The sequence below is a fragment of the Panicum virgatum genome, chromosome 1N, assembly GCF_016808335.1.
Source record: "Panicum virgatum strain AP13 chromosome 1N, P.virgatum_v5, whole genome shotgun sequence".
Classification (NCBI taxonomy): Eukaryota; Viridiplantae; Streptophyta; class Magnoliopsida; order Poales; family Poaceae; genus Panicum; species Panicum virgatum.
This window is the reverse complement of record NC_053145.1, coordinates 10,924,904-10,942,509: the sequence shown is the minus strand read 5'-3', so window position 1 is coordinate 10,942,509 and position 17,606 is coordinate 10,924,904. Positions and strand designations below refer to the sequence as shown.

The following is a 17,606-nucleotide window of genomic DNA, read 5'->3' as shown; positions in this document are numbered from 1 at the left end:
TTTAGTACAGTACAACGCAGACGCTCACAACACACACGCACACTCACCTCTATAAATACACGTATGCAAACCCTACCCCTATGAGCACCTCCGAAGAACTGGACGGGCAGATCTGGAGATTCCCGAAGTCACCATTGGCGCCTCGTTGTCGACGGGAACGTCGCTTACCACTTAACGCATAACGCCAAAAAATCCTACAATAAATCCAAGAAAGTGTGAGCAATCGTGACAAGTCGAGGACTTAACCCAGGTGGGTAGGTTCCACCAAGAGGGATCTGACCATAGAAAATATTTAATGAATGCCCAGGATTGACGGCCCAGCTATGCTTTTGTCGTGAGCGGCCATGGCCCAGGCTGTCTTGGGCTGCAACGGCGGTTCGTACGTGAACTGGGTCCGATTTGGGCCGATCAGTTTTTCTTTTGAAGGTTTTTTCTTCGAGGAAGTTTTTTGACGGTCAATTTTTTTGTTCAGCTAACGTGACAAAAATCGAACTCTGGATGTTCACGAACCAGTTTTGCCGGGAGACAAAAAAAAATCTCGATTGACACGGTTAGCACAAGGCGAAGGACGGAGAAGCCCATCGTTGCGAAGCACATTAGCACAGGGGCCAAGAAGAGGCCGCAACCACGGACTTGAGGTTGGGAGCAACATGCTCTCTGGGTCTCCCGTCCGTCTCCGGTCAAAGCTGCAGGCGAGAGGGCGACTTCCAGCCCTGCTACGGTCTGCGGCGTCGTGGTGGCGAGCTAGTCGTCCGACGGCGGCGGCGGCGCCGAGTCCTCGGCAGCAGCCTTCATGACGGCCCCCCTGAGCGACGCCTCGTCGAATTCGCCCGCCTGCACGCAGCACAGATTCGAATCAGCATCCATGTTAGACGACAAGTAGACGACGTCAGCAGGATATGCGTCAGTGACAAGCTAGCAACTACTAGCTGCTTCATTCGGACTGCACGTGCGACAACGACAACCCGGTGTGTTTAGATCCATTCAATCAAATATTTAGACACATGTGTGGAGTATTAAATAAAATCTATTTACAAAATCTTTTGTACGAATAGATTGTAAATCACGAGATGAATCTAATGAGTCTACGTAATTCATGATTTACAACATTAATGCTACAGTAAATGCTACAGTAACCTTCCCGCAAATTATGGATTAATCATGCATTAATTAGGATTATTAGATTCATCTCGCGATTTACAACTCATTCGTGCAAAAATTTTGTAAATAGATTTTATTTAATACTCATAAATAGCAAAAAAAATAATTTTTTTTGCCAAATGAACTAAACACTTCTATAGTCGACAGTAACCTGAGAAAGCTAGCTAGCTTAGCTAACAGTAAGAATGTAAAACATGAGACTGGTCAGGGCGGTCCACGTCGTCAAAGCCCAGTATTGTCTCACAGCGATCGATGTGAGATAGCCAGCCAGGGATTTGTGCGGAATTTCTGTGGACAGGGACGACCTGGACTGCCTGCCGATGGCTGCTGGCCGGTCAACCAGGGTCAAGGTTTTCCATGGGAGATGGGGAGGACCGACCGAGCTGCTGAGTTTTCGCAGCCGGCGGGGGGCCCACGCCCGGCTCAAGATGGGAATGGGCCGACCTAGCTCTGGCCTTGGACCCGGCCCCTTGGCCTCGAGGCCAATTTTAAGGGTCATGGGTCGACCCATATCTCCTAAATGTTATGGTCTTGATAGTCCATTGGGTATTATGGGCCGACTCAAATATTTTTCTATAATCTTAAACCATAAATACTATGAACACTTTTAGAAAAGATAAGATTCAAGATTAACATATATCTCAATAATATGTTAAGATTGTTAGCAATGCATCAAATTAAACATATTTACTAGCGGTCCATGATTTTAATTTTGTCCATTTTCACTTCTAACTTATAATATTTCTCACTATATTTTGAAGTATATAGAATCTAACAACTTATGACCAGTTGCATTTATTCAAAAGAATGAAGAAAACCAATAAATTAAATAAAAAATTATTAATATGACAAGTGGGTCGACCCATAATACCCATCGGGTTAATAGGTACCGTCCCTATTGACCCATTTTGGAATTTAGGGTCGGCCCCTATAACCCATTTGTCATATTTTTGTGGGTCGGGTCAACTACCCCATGGGTCGAAACGACCCATTCCATCCATACGCCCGGCCCATCGCTGTAGGCGGAAGCACGTGCCGGCCGGAGAGGCCTAGTCCCTTTGACTTTGACCAGGATTGCCGCCACCGCCATGCAACCAACTTGGTCCGATGATCGTCCGCGAGGGAGGAGGGACAAATTCAAGAAATCTTGTCTGGATCTTAAATGTTGACTTGCTACCAGCCGCTTAAGAACCTATTTAATTTGCATCTATTTCCTAGTAACGCTTACCAGCTAAAATAATTACAGGTGGGCATCCAAACAGGTAAACAGGTATGCTGACTATTAACAGCTCACGCTAATAAACACTATTTCTCTCTCTCTTTCGAAAAGACTGTTTGTTTAGCCTCCAAATTTATTCCACATAGATCGCAAATATGAACGCAATGCCATGGTACCCCAAACACGAAATAGTTAAGATTTCGATCTTGAAGCCCGCAAATGCATACAAGTATGAACGTTATTTTTGTGATCGATGACAGTGCGTTTCATACCGTTGCTCGCAGCGTAAATGTGGCGTGAGCAATGCCATCGCCCGGCCGCCTGCCGTCGACGGCCACCACCGTGAAGCACCCCATCTCCTTGATCACGACCAGCACGCGCGCCACCAGCTCGGCCACGTCGCCGTGCGCCGCCCGCGCCTCCACCCGCACGGTCACCTCGCGGCGGCCCGACGCCGCTGACGAGGACGACGGTGTCGAGGCGCCGGCGGCGGTCACGTGTACGTGCACCCTCTCCGACGCGCCGCTCAGCCCCTGGAGCACCACTACCTCTTGCAGCTCCGTCGACGAGTAGGCCGGTCTCTCCTTGCAGCCACAGCCGCCATTGGAGTGCTGGTGGTGAGCTCGGCTCTCCAGGCTCCGGTTCCTCGCCTCGAGGTCGGCGATCTGGGCTACCAGGATGTTCATGTAGTCCAGCGTCTTGGCCAGGACAGTGGCCTTGTCTTTCTACATTGTCAAATAAAACGCACAAAACAAGATGATTTAAATATACCAGTAATTCAGCAAGATGATTTATTCATACAGAAAAATCATAAGCATAAGAAATGGTATGCAAAAGAAATTTCGATGATAAGCTTATGAAATGGTCTGCAAAAAAAATCATAAGCTTATGAAATGGTCTGCAAAAGACACACTAGTGCGTGCGCTTCAGATCAGGGACATTGAACTTGTGTAATATTTCATGCAGGATGCAAGCTGCTAGCTGTTTGAAAATTTCGATTATTTAGAGTGTTTTGTACCAAATTATATATATTCACAATTTTTCAAATTAATTGAGTGCTAAGTAGGAGTACCTTTGATCCTGGAGGCAGCAACCCCCTGAGCGCCTCGAAGCTCTCGTTGAGCCTCTCCCTCCGCCGCCGCTCCGATATCATATGGTTCAGCTGGCTGCTCGTCAGCGCCGGCGGCTGGTCCTCCTCTTCTTCCTGGGACCGCTGCGCCATCGCGATGCTGCCAGCGCGCTCCCGGCTGAACCGAAGCATGTGCATCCTCCTCAGGATGGAGATGCCCATCTTGATCATCCGCTGTCCGGGGGCGCCGGGCGGCCGCCACGGCGCCCTGGGCGCCAGCGCCGCGTTGTACGCCCGGAACGCCGTCGCCGTCGTGCCCCGCCGCCGCGGCCACCGGCGCGCGCTGTGGTGCTGGTGGTGGTGGTTGCCCGGAGGAGGCGCGGCCGTCGACGTGGACGGCGTCGTCGGCACCGCCGAGGACGACGAGGCGGAGATGACGGCGAGCATGGCCTCCGCCATCGCGGCGTCGTCGGCGTCGGCGCTCGGAAAGTGGACGCGGCCGTGCCGGCCGAATGGGGACGCGAGCGGCGGGCGCGGGTGGAGCGGATGCGGCGGCACCGGCACCGGCACCACCTGCCGCTCTGACCCGGAGGACGGCGTGGCGGCCGGCGTCACGGCTATCGTGCGGGGCAGCGACGTGGAGCCCTCCGCCGCCGGGCTGCCCACGGAGACGGACGGCAGAGAGGACGACGGCGACGACGGCCCCGTCGGCGGCAGCTGGAGCAGCTCCTCGAGCAGCGACTGCTGGAAGAAGTCCTCCGAGAACACCTGGTGCAAGCTCGACTCCAAGCTCATGGGCGACCCGCTTGCCGCCGTGGACATGCCGACCTCGATCTCGCCGCTCTCGCATCCCATGAACGCCGCCATCTGCGCATGCATTGCCAGCAGCAGCCAAACTCGATGATCATACCATCATCTTCTAGAGAAGAAGTTGCATAAGCTTTGCGTAAGAACATGAGATGAAGCAACAAACCTTAATGCCAGCTTCCTGAAATAAACATCACAATTAATCGAATTAAACAATCACCCTTCTTTTTACAGATTATTAATTAGGATATCGAAGAGCAATGGAATGATCCAAAATTCCAAAGAAATACGCCGTGCGATATAGAGATCAGGGCCGGGGACGTGCGTTCCACTGACCTGGTAGAACTGCTGCTGCGCCGGCAGCGACGCCGAGGCCGCCAGGCCGTGCGCCGGCAGCTCCATGAACGCGCGGCCGTCCTTGTACGCCCACCCCGGCACGCACCTGCACACAGTCACGCCATGGCTGAATCAAACTGACCATGGCCGCCACCAAAGTGCAAGGTGGTGGATGCATGGCATGTATGTGGATGTGTACGCACCCGCTCACGGCGGCGCAGAGCGACCCCCGGTACGCGTCGAAGAGCGCGCGCACGCGGCCGGCGGCGGCGGCGTCACCGCCGCAGCTGGCTCCGTCGTCGCAGAGCCATGCGTCCAGGCAGCACAACAGGCGGCGGGCGCTGCAAATGCGTGCCCATTTACTTGGTAAATCCGCCGACCCAGCCCATGGAGATTATGAATGCATTGCCGCAGGTAACGATCTGAAGAGATCGATCGATCTCGGTCGATGGCAGAGCAGCAGGTAGGCAGATGGATACCTGGTGGCCGCCGAGGAAGACGAAGCCGGCGGCGCCGGGTGGGCAGCAGGGAGGGCCGCCCAGGCGCAGAGGTACGCGCAGCCGGGGACGCGCGCCGCCGCCCGCTGGAGGATGCGCAGCCGGGACTCCTGGCCGAGCACGAAGAGGGTGTCCATCAGCTGAGGAAGACGACGAGGCGCGGCGGAGAGCTTGCCATGGCTGGCTTCTGGACGGACGGCTGCTTGAGTTGGTCGTCGCTGCCGTCGATCGGCCGGCATATATATAGGGAAGAGGGCGATGGATACGAATGTGTATGCGTGGGCGTGGCGGCGTGCATGCACTTGCACCCTGTGCGGATGTCAGTGGGGCGGAAAAGTAGCTAGTGCGGTGGAGGGGAGAAGGTGAGGTTGGCGAGCTTGGGGGGCACGGATGGGTGGCGGGGAGCCGAGGATGCTGCCTGGGTTTGAAAAGTAGTCGGCCGCAGGGGGGAAGACGAGACGACGACGCCACCAAACAGCAAGTCGTTGAAAGGTCCACGGCTGGGTTGGCTGGTGAGTGTCGGCTGGGTTGGCTGGTGAGTGTCCGAGAGAGTTGTGTGCTTGAAAAAGGGTCAAACAAGGTGGCAGGGATAGGGGGCCCTTTGTAGTGACCGTGTGCCGCAACTTGCATTTGCAATCTAGCTTGATGATGATATTTCGATCCAGTTTCGCACCGATATAAATCGACTGGCTGACCTCTTTTTTAAAAAAAACGAGGAACACCCCATTTCCATTGCAAAACGGAAATTCAAGTTCTTACAAGAAACCTTACCATGAAGGAGAGGGGAAAGGACCAAGAGAATGGGGGAAAGAGAAGAGCAGCCCAAGAGAATGACATTCATTCTCGTGCTGTCTCTAATACATATCCACAAAGTTCAGACGATTGAGAACCACTAACCAACAGCCAAGTTTTAACAGAACCCAACAAAAGACAGACAAAAGCAGACAGACCAAGTCCTTTTTCAAGAGTGTGTTGCCCTAAACGTCATCATCTGATGCATCATCCCTTGTATCATGCAACCGAGTAGGTCCATCCAGCAGCAGACGAGGGGAGGGGTGTCTCTGTTGTGCCATCACCTTGTGAACGCAGGAAACAAGGATCTTCACACCCTCCAGAATTTTCCCTTGCATATCCGCCCCGTACAAACCTGCCCAGTATGTCATAAGAGCACATGCGTATAATATGATACCATTGGGATGTTTTAGCATTTTATTCTCAAAGTAAACTTCGTTCCTTCTCTTCAAGATGGCCCAGCATACTGCAGCCAAGCAGAAAGTGTAGACTGGGTGGCCATAAGGCAGCCAATGTTCAATCCAGATTTTATATTGATCAATGTTTTCAGGACATTATTAGCTCCCAAACAAATGGCAACTGCCCCCAGTTAACTTTAGCAACAGGACAAAGGAAGAACAAATGATCAATACTTTCATTAGTAGAGCAGAAATAGCATGATGGGTCACCCTGCCAATTTCTCCTAATTAGATTATTCTTAGTTAGGACTCCTTTATTTTCAAGCAACCACAGGAAAACTTTGAACCTATGAGGCAGTTTAGCTCTCCAGATAGATTTGAAGGAGTGGCCAGAGTCATCAGAAGTTAGCATATCATAGACAGATCTTGTTGTAAATCTTCCATCTTTGCCCAATCTCCATGAGATCTCATCATTGTAATTGTCAAAAGGATAAGAGTAAACTTCATCAACTAAGGACAACCAAGAATCAAAAAGAATTGGTGGTAGCCATCTTGAGAAAAGCAGCTGAGCATGCTTCTGCACAAATGTATGCACAAAGATGGATTTGTCTTGACGGATCTCAAAGAGTACAGGTTGTAAAGTACATAAGGATTTCGAGTATAACCATGGCTCCTCCCAGAATAATGTGGATTTGCCATTTTTAACCCTTACAGACCTCCCCTTAAGGTAGAAGCTTCTGGTCTTGAGAAGGTCAGACCAGATAGGTGAGTCATCAGACTTGTGTTTAATATTGGCAAGCACTTTATTGTCATGCATGTATTTAGCTTTAACATTTGTTTGCCATAATCCAACCTCCTTCTCCAGCTTCAACCACCATTTTGGACATCAAGGTGATATTCATTTTTCTAATGTTTTTAATTCCCAAACCACCTTTATACTTATTTTTACAAGTAACCTCCCATTTAACAAGATGTTATTTCTTTTTAGACCCGTTGCCTTGCCATAAGAAGGTCCTTCTTTGCTTGTCTAGAGTGTCAGTTGTTATTTTGGGCAGAAGGTACATGGACATGTGATAAATAGAAGTGCTAGAAATGTTAGAATTGATGAGGGTTATCCTGCCAGCCATGGATAAGGAGCTTCCTTTCCATGTGGATAGCTTTTTCAAGTTCTTTTCTTCTAAAGGTGTCCAATCCTTGACTTGTAATCTGCTGGGTCCAACAGGAACACCCAAGTATTTGATTGGGAATAAACCGGTTTGACAATTGAATAGGTCAGCATAAAGCAAGTGTTTGTCATCATCTTCATTAATTAGAATAATCTCACTTTTGGAGAAGTTAATTTTCAACCCAGACATCACTTCATAGAGGTATAAAAGTAGTTTCATGTTTCTAGCCATTTCCAAATCATCTTTGAGACAGATAATTGTATCATCAACATATTGCAGTATGGCCACTCCTGTAGGAATTAGGTTATCATCCAGACCACACAGCAAACCGTTTGTTTGAGCTTGTCTAACCATTCTTGCTAAACAATCGGCCACCAAATTGAATAGTATTGGAGAGAGGGGATCTCCCTGTCTAACTACTTTGTGACTAACAAAGTAGGGTCCCTCAGCATTGTTCAGTTTGACACATACAGTTCCACCAGTGACAACAGCCTTGATCCAGTTGATCCAAGTGTCAGAGAAGCCCCAAAGTTTTAAACAATCAAATAGGAAATTCCAGTTAACCTTATCATAGGCCTTCTCAAAGTCTAGCTTAAGGACATCCCCAACTTCTTTCTTTCTTTTTGTCTCATGTAGGATTTCATGTAGAGCCATGCGACTATTCATAATATTTCTATCTTTTAGAAAGGCAGATTGTGTTTTGAGGATCAATTTATCAGCTAGTTTCTCCAATCTCAAAGTTAGAGTTTTAGTAATTCACTTGTGTATAAGCAATTCAGTAAGCAAATGGGTTTAAATTGCTGGATCCTTGCAGCATCTTGTACTTTTGGTAATAGAGTAATGACTCCATAATTCAGTCTGCACACAGGTAATGCCCCTTTATGGAAATCTTCAAAGAGCTCTATAATGTCAGTTTTAATAATTAATGTCCCAGCAGGATTGGTAAAATTCAATTGAGATTTTATCTGGTCCAGTTGCTTTATTTTTCTCCATTTAGAAAAGAGCAATTTTGATTTCATCTTCAGAAAAAGGTTGACATAGTATGTCATTCTCAGCTTCACTTACTTTTTCTCCATCATCCCATAGGGCGAGGTCTAGAGGAAAAGTATTTCCTAACTCAGGTCCAAACAAGTTTTTGTAGAATTCAGTTGCATGTGCTAGCAACTCGGCATCTCCTTCAATATTTTTGTCTCCATTTTCCAACCTGATAATTAGGTTTCTCCTTTTTCTTCCATTGGCCATTCTATGGAAATATTCCATATTATTATCTCCTTCATGTAGCAGTCTATCATGAGACCTCTGTTTCCAATAGAGTTCATCTTCCTCACTGATTTTGAGTACTATGAAGCAGAAGTGGAACAAGGAATTTCCTTGCCCCTTAGTTTAGGAGGACTGGCTGACCTCTTGAAATTATAATATTTCTCTAACAATATGTTGGGCGCGGAAACACGGTTTATAGGAACCGACACGCAGACACCGTTAGTAATATGGCTCTCAACTTTTGAAATTATAATATTTTTCTTATGATATGTCGAACGCGGGAAGACTACTACAATAAATATTTTTCGAGGCGGTCAAAAACTACTAACCGAGGCGGGTAACCCCAACCGCCTCGGAGCAAAGGTCACGGTAAATGACCTATTTTCTGAGTCGGTTTTGTTGTCTGTATCGGTTAATCAAATAAAAAAATTAAAAAAAAGGAAAAGTCCACCGAGCCCATCATGGATCCAACCTCTGATCCAGCCTCCCCACCGTGTCCCGCTGCCGGCCTCCCTATTGCGTCCCACCGCCCGTCGCCACGCCAGCTGGCTGCGCTATCATCAGATCCGGGCTCCCCGGCTGCCCGCCGCCGTGCACAGCCGCCCGATCTGGACGAGGGAGACGCCGCCACCGCCACCCCGTAGGAACTGCATAGGAAGTGCCGGGGTGGCTAGGAGGGCCCACGACGGCGAGGTGGGCCTGAGGACGACGACGGTGAGTTGCTCCCGCAGACAACAATGGCGAGTTGCTGTCCGCGACGGGGAGCGGATGGAGCGGCGGGGCGCAGTTGGCGCGGCTCGATAGGGAGGCGGGTCCGCGGCGGGGCACGGTGGGTGCGTCGCTCGGTGGGGCGCGGCCGGCGCGGCGCTCGGCGGTGAGGGGGGAAGCAGGCGGCACATGCAGTTTGAGAAAGGAATGCATCTAAGAGAAAGAAAGAAACAAGAGAGAAATCCTAACTCAGCTATATATATGGAAGTCTGTTAACGGACCTATTTGGACCTCGGTATTTTTCGAGGCGGGTCTTATAGCGTGCCACGTCGGTTAATCAATTAACCAATGTTATTTTAAAACGTTTGCCTCAATTAATAGATTTTGCGAGGCGGTTTTTTGTAACCGTCTCGGTTAATAAAAAATAATCGTCTTGGTAAATCGTATGCATTAACTGAGGTGGTTATTTTAAAGCGTCTTCCTCAATTAATAGATTTTGTGAGGCGATTTTTCGTAACCGCCTCAGTTAATAAAAAATGACCACCTTGATAAATTGTATGCATTAACCAAGGTGGTTCAAAATGGTGCCCGTCTCCGAGGTCATTTTCAAAGGTCACGGTTAATATTTTTTTTTGTAGTAGTGAAATACAGTAGGTAGAAATCGACACACAGACTTGTACATTTATTTATGGGTTGGTGCCTTGGTGGCATCGCTGTAGAGATGTTTTGGACTCGTATATGTAATGTATCTATCACACACGTCAATTATTATAGATTAATATTAGCCGTGTATATATATGGTTTTTGACCTCAACAATGAGGGTTGCATGTAAAAAAATGTCGTGATGATACAATTAGCACATGTAGTTTTAGGAAAAGAAATTATGACCCAAATTGTGTAATCACATCGTCGTGATTCTTTTTCTTTTTGCAAAGAACTGACATGCATTACGAAATTTAGTAGTGATCTTGGCTATGCTTTGCAAATTTTTTTACCATCTTAACTCAATGATATGATACACTCATTATATATGAAAACAATGACAAGAGCTCTGCCATTTAACTTCCTCGCAAAAGAACATGATATACTGGGCCAAGGGGGTACGGTAAACACCACAAATCCACAATAAAGAGAACATAAACACTACTAAACAGCAAGGCATGGCCTGGAATATGGCAGTGTGCACGAGTACCGTAGCACTATGTATCTACAGTTAAGAACACTTTCTAAAAAGAAACTATATAAAATGAAAAAACATAAAGTTTCTACATGTATATATCCCCCGCTTTGTTAAGGCTCCTCGATCCATAAGTTGGGTGCCTGCATTTTCTGAATTTGCGGCACCCTGCAACTCTCATGAGGTAAATTCCGATACTGTAAGCAAGTCTATGAACGGTAAAAAAAAAGACAGTCTTTCAGTGGCGCCCGCAGCCGCCTCCTGGAGACTGGAGTAGCTAGCTAGTGAGAGCTGCCAAACGGCTCCTTTATCTTCTGACCTTGTGCTGCTGAACACACAAAGTGCAGTCAAATCAGCTGATCGATCGATGGCTGGACCGATCTAAATGTCAATTCAGACGAACAGGGCTGCTGCATGCCGTTCCGTTTCCCTCCAGCTCCAGGCATGCAAAAAGCGCCATGCGATTCCTCTCCCCCAACCGAACCCAGGGGCTTTAATCCCCACCTGCTGGGGCCCAGATGTCATACGGACCCCGCACCTGGTCCTGGTCCTGGTCCACTGGCCCTTTTCCCCTGCTAACTAAAATGGGATTTGGTCTACCGGCCGGCCCGTGGACCTTTCTCCCCCCCGGGGCCCAGCCCAGGCTAGGTCTCCTGCTTGGCACAGCACAGCAGAGCACAGCACGAAGGCCGCCGGGAGCATGGAATCCTTGGACGCACGTACGTGTTCATCCCAGATTAGTTTCGTACTGGTCAAAGGCTAATAAGCTAAGGCTCCTCTGCAGCTTGTTGATTTTAATTATTATATTATTAGTATTAGTGGTTGATGGCTTGATACGACCAGCTTCCGTTGCAGTCCAAATAAACCAGATACTGCTGGTGACGAACTCCAGACTAATAATCTAAAGCGCAGCGGTCCAAATAAACCAGATGAAACGTACCGCATAAATGCATATGCATGTACTTGTATGTGTATGTGCGCATGTGCTACTGCATGGTCGACGGATCCGACGGCGTACACGTTGACCCCGAAACGACCTGGTCCGTCCATGTACGTCTCTTTAACATTATTACATGCATTATTACACGGCGGGCGTAACAAAGTTAAGTTTGTGTGGTGCTCTTCGACAGCGTTTGTTTCCTTGGAACCGTCAACTGATCAACATCAACGAGAGGGAGTAGCTACGTACACATATATGCGCAATTACGGTACTAATGGTAGCATCTGATCCAATTTCTACCGGTATATTTCTTTTTCTCGAACGTGCAGAAAAACTGCGCATCATTATACAAAGAAGATTTCTACCGGTATATATTTGGAGTGATGGTGTGTCGGCTCGGAAAATGGCCAACTATCAAACTATTCGATTGCTAGTGTGTTGTGCGTTGGATCGGATATGGTCTAGCACACAATGACTCGAGAATTTAGACTGGTTCGGGTCGAAAAATGCCCTACGTCCAGTATGGAGGGTGGTTCTATTGCTCTATTACTCTCGAGCCTAGGTGCTCAAAGTTTAGATGGGAGCTTACAAGCCTTCAAGCCGTATGTTAGGTGTTTTGGTTCTGCCCAGGGGTCCTTCATCTTCGTCAGTCGGCGGGCCTTGCCTGGCCGGTCAGGAGTGGAGAGGCTTGTGTTAGGTTGGGTTTCTTGGGCGACGGGTTGTCAAGCTATTGTCCCGTCCCTGGTTAGTCGGGGTGGCTTTGCCACTCGGTCGGTCGCTCGGCGGTCGTCTCCTTTCTTGTCCGCCCGTACCGGCTCCTCCGTCCATAGCGCTGCCGTGCGTCCTTCCCTGCGTGGCTTCTGCCTGAAGGACAGCACGCCCGTTGAGGGGTGCCCCCGCCTCGGTCAGGCGGTGCCACCCTGTCACAATCACAGGCGTAATGGAGTAGTGTCCAAAGGAAGCCATCATTACGGTATGAGGGATGGAGCCCGTCGACGCTCTCTCCCGTCTCCCATCCGTTGCGACGTGCTAGCTGCACGGTCCGCACTATTTCCCTGTCAGTGAGTCCTGTGGATCACGCAGGCGTGGCGTGTGGAGGGAGAGGGTAGCGTGTGAAGCCGTACAGGGCTTGGCTTGTCCGGCACGCCTGTTGTACGGGGTGGCATTCTTGGAGCGCACGGCCCGGGTCGCTCGGTACGGCACTTACCCAGAGAGTCTCAAGTCGGGACGCCTCCACGTGTTCCCCCCCCCCCAGGGGATTGGCCTTTAGCCGGGCTGGACGTCGGAGGCTGGCATTCGTCCGTACCCTTTTGTGGGCTTTGCCGGAATGCGTCCAACAAGACGTTGGGCCGCTACCGTTTTAGGCGGGCCCGCTAGGGACCCTAGATTTATACCCCCATCATGGTGTTTCCACCCGGTACTAATGTATCGGTAGGTGTTTCCACCTGGTAATAAAAAAGGTCGTCCACAAGTTAGTTCAAAAGTAAAGAATCACTCTCGACCACAACTGTTGTGTAGATGAGATGATAAAGAAGGTAAGTGTGAAAAGGAAGAGGCCCTGAGTTAAAATGCACCAGCTAGCCGTACGTGAGGTGATTTTTACGAATGCCCGGTTCGTGGTTATAAAAGTCTTGATCATTCGAGGGAAATTAATGAAAAAACAATAAGCGAAAAAGAACAATAAGCTCTGCTGATTGTTTGAGGGAATTTATGAAAAAGAACGATCCCTAGGTCATTATATTTGACAAAAACATTGCTTATCAGCCTTGGAAATGTTACAACATATTGTAGCACACACTATTGTCATTTGTGAAATGGCAAAAAAAATGACTACCAAACTTCAAAAATTAATAATATGAATATTTCTTTCTATGTCTTCATAGCCTTTCAAGACTGTAACTAATAAGTCTTGATCAACTAGTGAGGTTTCAGTGGTGAAGTCAAATTTGGTGATCTTTTTCCACTCTTCGCTTAAGCAGAGGTAAGAATGATCAGACAATTACTAATTATAATAATTATGTTTTCACTAAAAGTGACAACTGCTAGTTAATATTATTCAATTTTAAGATCCTGCCAAACTGCGCGGGTCCTCCTGCTCCACTGGAATCGGTTTGCATGCTCTTACACATCTTGATGCTTGACAGCATATATTTAATTAGGTGAAGAAAAGTAGAGATCCAGTTTGAGAAATCAATGAGTTGACGACTTTTGAAAAATAGGCAGTTGATTTCATTTTTTATGCAGCGAAAAGCCGGTGCCCCCCCCCCCCCCCCCCCCAAAAAAAAAAGAAGAAGAAAGGAAGAAAGAAAAAGGGAAAAAGTACAAGCAAAGCAAGTGAGGCGGTTCTTCCGTTGGGTCAGCTAGTTGATTGGTTGACGGAGATCCACGCAACGAGCTAGCCCCGAAGTGGAGTTTTCCTGATTCCAGATCCAACATATACATTTCTATGTTTCAGTGCTCCAATGATACATATTTGTTTATTTGGGTAGGCTCATATAGTTTAGGAACTTTAAGCATCTAGTTTTTCAAGTTTGGCGAGGGTCTTTACTACAAGGAGGTCTTACCACATTTGGAGTATGCTATAGGCACACCAGTTTACATGTGGTACGATGGGTGCAACAAACTCTCATATATTGTAAATTTTGAATGTAAATGAAAACGGAACGAATGAACTATTGTAAAACAAGTTCGGTTTTCTTGCATTGATCGATGTTAGTGTGCGCACGTATAGATAGGCATTAGTCAGCGTCACGGTAAAAAAAATGTGAGAACAAATAAAAACAAAAATCTATATGAATTTAAGCACACGGTATATATAAACATGAGAATGATATTTCCGATGGAAAATTTCATGAAGCCTTCCTTTTTTATTTCCTCCAGAGATAGAAATGTGGCTATTCCATAAGAAACATATTGATGAATTATTTCTTTACATCCCTGTGCGAAAAGTATGATGTGCACCGTATTTCCCATTTTATTTCGACTCCAAGCATTTACTCAAATAAGCTCTCAACATGGTGGTGTCCTATGTATTAACTTCAGACTTATCACTTAACCTACATCCTTGTACTTAAAATTAATCTTATCTTCATAAGTAACAGTACAGGTAGGATATTATTCCGTCCAATAGATGCAACATGCCCCCCACCCCTCCCCCCGGTCATGCCGATTTCTTTCATCCATCTAGTTTGAAGTCAGTGCAGAAAAATTGACAGCATTAACAATGTCAGTTGTTGTGAGACACGCACGGTCTTTTTCCGATGTCAAATCCCGGTCAACAGGGTTTGTAACAATACCTACGTTTCTTGATTATTCTCTGTCTTAGATGTCCTTTCATCTAGACTGTTCCTTGGCCTGGCCTAGATGTTGGTCAGAATTATAAAAACATAAACATGCAGTGCGCATGCGTTTAAACCATTTGACGTGACATGCATTGCTTAGGAGATAAAAGTATAGCCCAAATCTGATTTTGATATGCTTCATAAATTAATATGCCCTTCTTAATGAAAAACGTGCTCAGGCACGGTCGCGAAAAAAAATTAATATGCCATAAGCCAGTAGTCAAAGTTGTAACTTGTAAGTTGTATTCAAGAGACCATGTCAGTCTATTATTTTTTTCATATTCATACAGTGCAAACTTTTATTCATGAAAAGCTGGACCGTCGGTGTCGCTCTCCTTCCCCACAGCATCATTCGTCACCTACTCACCTGCAAGTGGACTAAGCACTGAATTCAGTAGAGCAAGTTAGAGTAATATATAGTAGATGTCATATTGTCATAAGATAAGAACATTACAGGGGGGGGGGCTTATATTATCAATCTGCAGCAACGTGCTATATAATTTATAGTGCAAGACGATTCATGTCACGCATATTATGTTAAGCAAAGCGGCACCGGCTGGTTAACACGCAGCATTCTACTGAAGATTATCAAGATCATCAAGCCTCTGTCCATCGTTCCACTTGCATCACTATATATATACTACGACTACCATGCCACTAATTAGCTTGAATTTTCCCAGAAACCGGAGGGCGTAGAATTTGTATGGAAATAGTATAAAGCGTGAGAACAAAATAAAGGAGTGAAGAATGTGAAAGAATGACAAACACTAACAGACAAGGCCATAAGGGACCATATCTGTATATGCATAATATTCCTGTCTAGAAAATCAGCACACACACAAAAAAAGAAAAAGGAGATGTGCGCATGCGCATGCATGCGCGCTTCCGGGCAACCGAAACTATGGCGCATTAAATCTGTATAGTTCTGTGATAAACTTCTGAAATATGTAGTTTTGCTATAATTTTGCGAGACATAAACACTCGGCCATCATTTGGTAGACGATAATGATCGGTCATAATAATAGCCAACGAATCTATTTTAATTTTTAAAAGATTATCCACGTCTGGCATTATAGAAGTAGTGTAAAGTAGTACCCTAAATCTATGTATAAATTAGATACTATATAAAATAATCTAAAGTAACTCTCTATCTTCATCTAAATTACTCACATTCACTATTATGAAAAATAATATAAAGTAACTCTGTCATCATCTTATCTAAATTACTACCAGTGCTATTACAAAAATAACCTCTAATGTTGCATCTAAGTTACCATTCTGTTACTAAAATTAACCTAAAGTGACCTCTAAAATTGTACCAATCTTACACACATCTGGTATTATTGAAAATAAGCTAAAGTAACCCACAAATTTTGCATCTAATTACCAATATATTTGTCATCCATTAAAAAATATGCTAAAATACCGCTATACTATGTGATTCTAAATTACCTTCTTCTGTCATTATTATTATAGAAGAAACTAACCCAAGGTACATATGTATGAGTGTGCCACTGCACAGACCATGTGTACATGTATGCATAGAGGTGATGTGTCAAACACAACACTCAAATTAAGGTTTTAACTATAAATAGTAAACATATGTTAAAGACACATGTATGTGAAATGGAAAAAGGAAAGTAGAATAGGAAAAAACTATAACTTATAGAGTAATAGGTATTGAATTCCACTGCAATTAGATAAAGATAAGAAACTATCTATCTACCACCTCCGCCCTGAAATACATGGGATTCTATCCATGCACTGTAAGTTGTGACAAAAAATTTACCCAGAAAATTCTAATACTTATACCATTAAAATCACTAGCTCGTGCAGGCTTTAATGGATTAGCATATCTAACCAATATCGCTTATTCTGCTTAAGGAACTAGAAGGTTCGTCCATCTATTCTACTAGCACAGCACTTAATGAACATTTTGACGATGTTGATTGAACATGCATGGTGGATCGGAGCCAACATTTTATTCTAATGCGACCATGTTCATACCATTGACTAATGTGATTTTGTCGAAAGCTGCCAGAAACAAAAAGCTCATACCGAGAGCAGGGTAGAGGCGCTTCCCAAAATCCAAATCCTATGAAGAATTTCCCTGGAAATCCTCGTAGCTTTTGCTGGAAAAGCTAACAATAAGAAATGGAGGAAAGAATTGCCCTAGGTCGCGTAAGAGGCAGACCCATTCATTGGAAAACTCATAGAAAAACAACCAAGTCTGTGGACTACAAACTGGCACTAGACAAGTAAAGGCTGTCACCGTGTGAGGGTATAGTAGAGCCATCTAGGTATGTATCATGAAGCTTTCAAGATTTCATATCATACAGATGAGACACACAACTTGCAAGATTAATAATATCAAAGAAAATGACATGACACGGCTTTGTATTACAAATACCTGCACTACTGAGTCAGAGTCCGTACAGAAGGAAAGCATCAGGAAGGTCACCGACGTCAGGTTGACCAAAGAGCATTCTGCTTAGGGATTTGCACGTCACGAATTGTCTACAGATTTGTACGTCACGAATTTCTAGTAGCGACGACCAAATATATGCTGGAAATATCTGAAAATCGTGTGCAGTAACCAGTCAGCAACACTGCAACAGCTTATAACAGGGACAAGGGACAAGTGAAATCCATACCTTGTTTGCCTCTTGGCTTCTTTTGTCCCGGGTCAAAATTGACAGAGGCGAGGGTAAAAAAAAAAAAGCTAGTAAGCTAC

General features: G+C 46.0%; 1 protein-coding gene across 1 annotated transcript; it reads right to left on the bottom strand.

Moving 5' to 3' along the window:
* Window positions 1-556: 556 nt before the first annotated feature.
* LOC120653950 (putative transcription factor bHLH041) lies at window positions 557-5,272 on the bottom strand. Its single transcript, XM_039931604.1, has 7 exons — window positions 5,072-5,272; window positions 4,796-4,933; window positions 4,593-4,698; window positions 4,423-4,437; window positions 3,453-4,316; window positions 2,653-3,105; window positions 557-834 (listed from the first exon to the last, which is right to left on the bottom strand). The coding sequence occupies exons 1-7, from the start codon at window positions 5,224-5,226 to the stop codon at window positions 745-747; spliced, it is 1,821 nt and encodes a 606-aa protein (XP_039787538.1). The 5' UTR covers window positions 5,227-5,272; the 3' UTR covers window positions 557-744.
* Between the last annotated feature and the right edge of the window lie 12,334 nt (window positions 5,273-17,606).